Source organism: the organism of the source record quoted next (assembly GCF_019968955.1).
Source record: "MAG: Porospora cf. gigantea A chromosome Unknown PgA_NODE_1124_length_7746_cov_741.516, whole genome shotgun sequence".
NCBI lineage: Eukaryota > Apicomplexa > Conoidasida > Eugregarinorida > Porosporidae > Porospora > Porospora cf. gigantea A.
The window spans coordinates 1-7,746 of NW_027151292.1; the positions used below are offsets into that span (position 1 = coordinate 1).

Consider the following 7,746-nt stretch of genomic DNA (forward strand, 5'->3'; position numbering starts at 1 on the left):
CCAACGTACAGTACCGCCTAGGAAACGTGGACGCGTTCCAGCTAGCCGATGGCCTTCAGTACGTGTTCGCGCATGTTGGGCAACTTACTGGCATGTACCGCTATAAATACCGACTCATGCGCCAAGTCCGAACCTGCAAGGATCTGAAACACCTGATCTACTACCGGTTCAACACTGGTCCGGTAGGCAAAGGACCGGGATGTGGTTTCTGGGCCCCTGGATGGCGAGTATGGGTGTTCTTCCTCAGAGGAGTCATTCCGCTATTGGAGCGTTGGCTAGGAAATCTGCTCGCGAAGCAATTTGAGGGGCGCGTCTCCAAGGGCGTCGCAAAGACCGTCACCAAGCAAAGAGTGGAGTCCTATTTCGACCTGGAGCTTCGGGCTGCTGTGATGCACGACATCATCGACATGATGCCCGAGTCCGCAAAGGCCAATAAGTCACGAACTATCGCTCAGCACCTCAGCGAAGCATGGCGTTGCTGGAAGGCGAACATTCCATGGAAGGTGCCTGGGATGCCTGCCCCTGTAGAGAGCATGATTTTGCGCTACGTCAAACTCAAAGCTGACTGGTGGACCAACGCAGCGTACTATAACCGTGAACGCATCCGGCGTGGCGCGACCGTGGACAAAACTGTGTGCAAGAAGAACCTCGGCAGACTCACCCGTCTGTGGCTGAAGGCGGAGCAGGAAAGGCAGCATGCCTACCTGAAGGACGGACCCTACGTATCGGGTGAGGAGGCGGTTGCGATATACACTACGACCGTGCATTGGTTGGAAGCTCGCAAGTTTTGTCACATGCCCTTCCCTCCTCTGAACTACAAACATGATGCCAAGCTGCTTATTCTTGCTCTGGAGCGTTTGAAAGAGACCTACAACGTCAAGACGCGACTGAACCAGCTGCAGCGGGAAGAACTCGGACTCATTGAGCAGGCGTACGACAATCCGCATGAGACTCTGACGAGGGTCAAACGACATCTTCTGACTCAGCGATCGTTCAAGGAAACCACGTTGGAATTTATGGACCTGTACTCCCATCTGATACCCGTATACGAGATTGACCCTCTTGAGAAGATCACGGACGCGTTTCTTGACCAGTACCTCTGGTACGAGAGCGATACTCGCAGCCTGTTCCCCAACTGGGTGAAGCCTGCGGACTCCGAGCCGCCTCCTGTGCTCGTCTACCGCTGGTGTCAAGGAATCAACAACCTTCACGAGGTGTGGGAGACTGACGATGGGCAGTGTCTGGTACTTCTGGAATCCAAGTTCGAAAAGGTCTACGAGAAGATCGATATGACCTTGCTGAATCGCCTGTTGAGACTGATCGTGGATCATAACATCGCGGACTACATCACCGCGAAGAACAACGTCAACATCTCCTACAAGGATATGAACCACATCAACCACTACGGGCTGATTCGGGGGCTGCAGTTCTCGTCCTTCGTCTTTCAGTTCTACGGCCTCGTGCTGGACCTTCTGATGCTCGGTTTGACGAGAGCTTCTGAGTTGGCGGGGCCACCGAGCATGCCCAATCAGTTCACGTCTTCTCCTGACGTGGTGACAGAAACCGGGCATCCTATCCGGCTGTACTGCCGCTACATCGACCGCTTCTGGATGCTCTTCAAATTCACAAAGCAGGAAGCCCGCCAACTAGTGCAACGCTACCTTACTGAGAACCCCGACCCTAACAACGAAAATGTGGTGGGATACAACAACAAGAAATGTTGGCCCCGGGACTGTCGGATGCGCCGGATGAAGCACGACGTCAACCTAGGCCGCGCAGCATTCTGGGAGATTCAGAATCGTCTGCCACGCTCTGTGACGTCGCTGGAGTGGGACAATTCCTTCGCCTCGGTCTACTCCCAGGACAACCCCAATCTGCTGTTTTCCATGAGCGGGTTCGAGGTACGCATTCTGCCGAAGCGGCGTACGTACCATGAAAAGTTCAGCCAGCGGGAAGGAGTTTGGAAGCTGTTCAATGAATCGACAAAGGAAATCACCGCGCAAGCTTTCCTTAGGGTTGACGATTTCGGCATGAAGAAATTCGAGAACCGGATTCGGCAGATTCTGATGTCTTCTGGTTCCACCACCTTCACAAAGATCTCAAACAAGTGGAACACGACTTTGATTGGGCTGCTGACGTACTACAGAGAGGCCGCCATCTACACAGAACAGCTGCTTGACCTTCTGGTGAAGTGCGAGAACAAGATCCAGACCAGGATTAAGATTGGCCTCAACTCTAAAATGCCCTCACGCTTCCCACCTTGCGTGTTCTACACTCCTAAGGAGCTGGGAGGACTGGGTATGCTGTCTATGGGGCACATACTCATCCCACAGAGCGATATGCAGTACTCGCGACAAACCGACACTGGCGTCACTCACTTTCGAGCCGGAATGAGCCACGAGACGGACCAACTCATTCCCAACCTCTACAGGTACGTTCAGACCTGGGAGTCCGAAATTCTGGACAGCCAACGCGTATGGGCTGAGTACGCATTGAAACACAAAGAGGCCAGCACTCAGAACCGCCGCCTTACTCTCGAGGACCTGGAAGATTCCTGGGACAGAGGGGTGCCGAGGATCAATACATTGTTCCAGAAGGACCGACACACATTGGCCTACGACAAAGGCTGGCGCGTGCGGCAGCACTTCAAGCAGCACCAGATCCTACGGAACAACCCCTTCTGGTGGACTCACCAACGGCACGACGGGAAGCTCTGGAACCTCAACAACTACCGAACGGACATGATCCAGGCTCTGGGCGGTGTCGAAGCTATTCTGGAGCACACGCTGTTCAAGGGCACCTATTTCCCGACCTGGGAGGGACTCTTCTGGGAGAAGGCGAGCGGATTCGAGGAGTCCATGAAGTACAAAAAGCTCACCAACGCGCAGCGTTCCGGACTCAACCAGATCCCCAACCGCCGATTCACACTCTGGTGGTCTCCGACAGTCAACCGCGCCAATGTGTATGTGGGGTTCCAAGTGCAGCTGGACTTGACGGGCATTTTTATGCATGGGAAGATCCCAACGCTGAAGATAAGCCTGATTCAAATCTTTAGAGCTCACTTGTGGCAGAAGGTGCACGAGTCCGTGGTGATGGACCTCTGTCAGGTTTTCGACATGGAGCTTGACGCCCTGGACGTGGAGATGGTTCAAAAGGAAACGATACATCCGAGAAAGTCCTACAAGATGAACTCTTCCTGCGCAGACATACTGCTGTTCGCCACCTACAAGTGGAACGTGGCCCGTCCGTCGCTGCTTGGTGAAGCCCGAGACCAGTTCGACGGAACTTCCAATTCCAAGTACTGGGTGGATGTTCAGCTGCGTTGGGGCGATTTCGATTCTCACGACATCGAACGCTACTGCCGAGCGAAATTCCTTGACTACACCAGCGATAACATGTCAATCTACCCGTCGCCTACAGGGTGCCTACTGGGCATCGACCTATGCTACAATCTCCACTCGGGCTTCGGAAATTGGTTCCCAGGGTCCAAGCCCTTGCTCCAGCGCGCGATGAACAAAATCATGCAGGCCAATCCGGCCTTGTTCGTTCTGCGAGAGCGTATTCGCAAGGGCCTGCAACTTTACTCGTCTGAGCCGACTGAGCCTTACCTCAACAGCCAAAACTACGGTGAGCTGTTCAGCAATCAGAACATTTGGATCGTCGACGACACTAACGTGTATCGCGTTACGATTCACCGTACCTTCGAGGGCAATCTGACGACTAAGCCCGCTAACGGTGCAATCTTCATCCTGAACCCGAAAACCGGTCAACTCTTCTTGAAGATCATCCACACCTCAGTCTGGGCTGGTCAGAAGCGCCTCTCACAACTAGCGAAGTGGAAGACCGCAGAGGAGGTGGCTGCCTTGATCCGGTCGCTGCCTGTGGAGGAGCAGCCGAAGCAGGTTATCGTAACCCGCAAAGGCATGCTAGATCCTCTGGAGGTGCATTTGCTGGACTTTCCAAACATCGTTATCAAGGGCACGGAGCTCACCCTGCCCTTCCAGTCCATCATGAAGATGGAGAAGTTTGGTGATTTGATCCTCAAGGCGACGCAGCCAGAAATGCTGCTGTTCAACTTATACGACGAGTGGCTGAAGTCGATATCGCCCTTCATTGCGTTTTCCAGGCTTATTCTAGGCCTACGCTCGATACACGTCGATTGCGACAGAGCGAAGGTTATTCTGAAGCCCAACAAAACAGTGGTTACAAAGTCCCATCACACCTGGCCCACATTGACGGACGACGAATGGATCAAGGTGGAAGTATCGCTGAAGGACCTGATCCTGGCCGACTACGGTAAGAAGAACAATGTCAATGTGGCCAGTCTGACCCAGTCCGAGATTCGCGACATCATCATCGGCAGCGACATCTCCCCTCCCAGCATTCAGCGACAGCAAATCGCCGAGGTCGAAGCGCAATCGAAGGACACCGCCCAGGCTACCTCCGTGACCACCCGCACGACCAACGTTCATGGTGACGAAATCATCGTTACAACTCAGTCCCCTCATGAGCAGATGATGTTCAACAGTAAAACTGACTGGCGGACTCGGGCTCTCAGCGCAAGCTCTTTGCACTTGCGGACGCAGCACATCTACGTCAACTCCGACGAGATCCGCGAAGACGGGTTTACCTACGTCATGCCCAAGAATGTGCTGAAGCGGTTCATATGCGTATCCGACCTACGCACGCAGATTGGGGCATATTTGTTCGGCTGCAGCCCCCCCGAAAACCCTCAGGTAAAGGAGATCAGGTGCTTGGTCATGGCGCCCCAGGTAGCGAGCCACCATTCTGTGACCTTCCCAGATCAGCTGCCCAGCCATGAGTCCCTCAATGGCCTAGAACCCCTTGGGTGGATCCACACGTCTCCAGGGGAAACTAGACAGCTGAGCCCCGCGGACTGCATCATCACCAGCCGCATGATTAGCGAGCACAGAACCTGGGATTTGAACACCGCCGCCGTTATAAACTGCGCCTTCACTCCTGGGTCTTGCTCACTCACTGCCTACAAGCTCACGGCGCAAGGCTACCAGTGGGGCAAGCAGCAAGGAGAAGTTGTTGGAGACGCTCAGGGAATGGCCTCAAGCCACTTCGAAAAGGCTCAGATGCTGTTGTCCGACGTGTTCCTCGGCTTCATTTTGGTTCCGGATGACGAAGTGTGGAACTATAACTTCGTGGGCGTGAAGCACTCTGCAGCAATGAAGTACAACCTGCGCGTGGACATTCCTAAGGAGTTCTACCACGAAGTCCACCGAGCAGGGCACTTCCTCCAATTTACCGATGTTGGTGTGCAGCAAGAAGAAGAGGAGCAAGATTTGTTGGCTTAAGACATGTTTCTATTATGCACGGGAGCTCTGACTCCTGCCCGACTTCAATGTCTCCGAACCGACCGCAAAGTGTAGCCCGTCGCCTACAGCTGAGAACGTGGGAATGAGCCAGCGGCTGGGATGGGGACCGAACACGGCTGCCCAGTTCCCAATGAAACCTCTGTCGTACCGCGATGCGCCTCCCTTCATGCATTCTGATGAAATGACAGGGACGCGCTCACCTATCGTCGTCAGATTTCGCGAAATCAAGTAGACATGGAACCCCAGAAATCCTCCAATGATGGACAGTAGGAACAGCGATTGAACCACGGCCAGGATGGTCAAGGCGCGGCAAGCAGGCTCCTGGGCCGAGATCTCCAGAATGCGGCTTAACAGAAGCCCTGACTGATGCGCAACGCGCCCGTTCCCCACCACCAAAACTAACGAGAGGGTCGCGTAAGCCAACGTTAGAACGAAGGCCTTGTAGTTGTAGAAGCCGACAGCATTGAGCACCCAGGGACAATAGTGATCTAATTTTAGGACGTTCGTGGCGATATTGTGGCAGTAGTGTGCTCGGTCCGGCTCTGTTTGACATCACACCGTCTCCTACTGTAGATGCCCTCATGCTTGCAGATTCTCAAGTCACCGTCGGCAGACCGTTCATGTATCCGCTCCAAGTTGGGCTGAGTCACCCACTCCTTCGTAGGTGGAATTCTACCTGGAGGCGTGGTGTACACCTCCCAGAAAGAGCGGAAGAACAGTGCGACACATGCGCATGCTGCCAGCGACCACCCGAACGCTGTGTATCGGCTGCAGGGCAACCCACTGATGAGCATCTTTCGGATGTTCAGGTGTGGCAAGGTAACGTCAACCTGCAGCCCAGGCAACACGTACACTGCCAATAGAAGTCCACAGTGGACGTGAAAAATCATGAAGACGTACAAAACTGGCAAGTACTCCTCCCACGACTTCTCAACCATCTGAAAGAATCAGTCACGCCCAAGTAGCCACTTAAATGCACAAGTCCAAATCGCTAATGTGGCGTCGACGATTGCGCTACTGCGGAAGAGAGAACTGTGGTCGATAATACATCAAGGTGACTTGGGGCCACACTCTCTCTGCTGCGACTGCCGCCCTGCCTGGAAACCTGCACCAAAACTTAGTGACGCCCGTCAGTGCCGAACCCTGCTCACATTCAGGGTCTGATTTCACTGTCCTATTTTTTCTTGTTCAGAAAATTGTTCGTTTGGCCAGCAAAAGCTTATTCAGCAGAAAATTATTTAGCAACATATATAAAATCCTATCCGAAAAAGCCTCTAAGCCTGGCAGTAGGACCCAGAACCACTACCGATGGAAGCAGGGCAGAGAATGGAGCCCACGCTCCCGGCTTTGAGGGCGTCCTTGATCTGTTCCTTCGTGCCGAATCCTCCAGTTCGGTTACCGACCTCCTGGCAGCATGATCCCTTGTCCTTATACGAAAGGCGTGTGAAGCTGGTGTCGAAGCTATTGGCCAGGTCGGCGCACTTGAAGTCACCATACCAGCTGTCATGGAGGTAGCAACCGGTGCCCTGAGGGAGACCATCAATGATCTCATCTTCGGGCCCACAGAACTCAGGAACCGTGTCGACCGGGCGGTACTTGTTGGATACACGCTTACTGCTGCCCCAGCCTTCATAAACGGCGTTAAGGAGGTCCCACTCCCTGTCTCCAGAGCCCTCCCAGAACATAAGACCCGCGAATCCCTTGGATTTCGCATACTGGGACTTGATCTTGATGGACTCCTCGTCGTCATAGGAGATATAGAACGGACCAGGACGCTTACAGTCAGCGGAAGCGCAGAGAACAGAGGAGTTACCGTGCTCTGTGGCGAGACAACACACCTTGTCGTCCCTTTCGCCAATCAGATAGGGGACCTGAGCTACATCATCCCAGTAGCGTTTGACTCCGGGGTTGCCGATGTAGTTCGTCTTGATATCCCAGAAGTCCATAGCGCCATAGCCGATACCGGCAGCGTCTGTTATGCTGCCCGGGCCGTCGAGGGTGCTGCCAGTGACATCTGTGTAAAGACCAGGGAGACCCGGCTTCTTCTCGCTGGTGGTAGCGCCAGTCCACGATCGGCCGTACGCAGCCACTCCCATGACCACCTTATGCTCGATGGGCCCGTACGTTGCTTTGCACTTCTGGTTCCAGAGGCCCAGGAAGACATCCATGGATTCGGCGACGCTGAAGCGGTCGATCATGGCAGGGTTGGCTGGGTCGTTGTACATAGGAGCATTGTGACCTGTAGTCTTGGACCAGGCACCATAGAAGTCGTAGGACATAGTAAATACGTACTGCAAGTCGTTCAGCACGCGACAGAAATCGTCGGTGGCAAACTCTTTCTCCAACAGCTCCGGGTTCATACCTATGGCAGAGGAATGGTACATCTCGGGCATCTTGGCTT

General features: G+C 54.0%; 3 protein-coding genes across 5 annotated transcripts; 1 reads left to right on the forward strand and 2 right to left on the reverse strand.

Annotated features, from left to right (window-relative positions):
* On the forward strand, positions 1-5,324 carry KVP18_004967 (uncharacterized protein; the record flags this gene model as incomplete). Of its 2 annotated transcripts, none has more annotated exons than XM_067958092.1 (1): positions 1-5,324. In XM_067958092.1, a coding segment is annotated over one exon (5,324 nt), but the record flags the coding sequence as incomplete, so codon positions are not given. The 2 variants fall into 2 exon arrangements, with proteins under 2 accessions (XP_067813735.1, XP_067813734.1); XM_067958091.1 differs by having other exon boundaries at positions 93-5,324.
* Positions 5,325-5,336: 12 nt separating this feature from the next.
* KVP18_005064 (uncharacterized protein) lies at positions 5,337-6,283 on the reverse strand (the record flags this gene model as incomplete). The annotated part of the gene is made up of 3 exons (XM_067949407.1): positions 5,337-5,887; positions 5,914-6,102; positions 6,130-6,283. 3 exons carry the CDS (start codon positions 6,281-6,283, stop codon positions 5,337-5,339), a joined length of 894 nt encoding a protein of 297 aa, XP_067813736.1.
* Positions 6,284-6,619: 336 nt separating this feature from the next.
* KVP18_004966 (uncharacterized protein) lies at positions 6,620-7,738 on the reverse strand (the record flags this gene model as incomplete). Of its 2 annotated transcripts, none has more annotated exons than XM_067958090.1 (1): positions 6,620-7,738. In XM_067958090.1, one exon carries the CDS (start codon positions 7,736-7,738, stop codon positions 6,620-6,622), a length of 1,119 nt encoding a protein of 372 aa, XP_067813733.1. The 2 variants fall into 2 exon arrangements, with proteins under 2 accessions (XP_067813733.1, XP_067813732.1); XM_067958089.1 differs by having other exon boundaries at positions 6,620-7,705.
* Between the last annotated feature and the right edge of the window lie 8 nt (positions 7,739-7,746).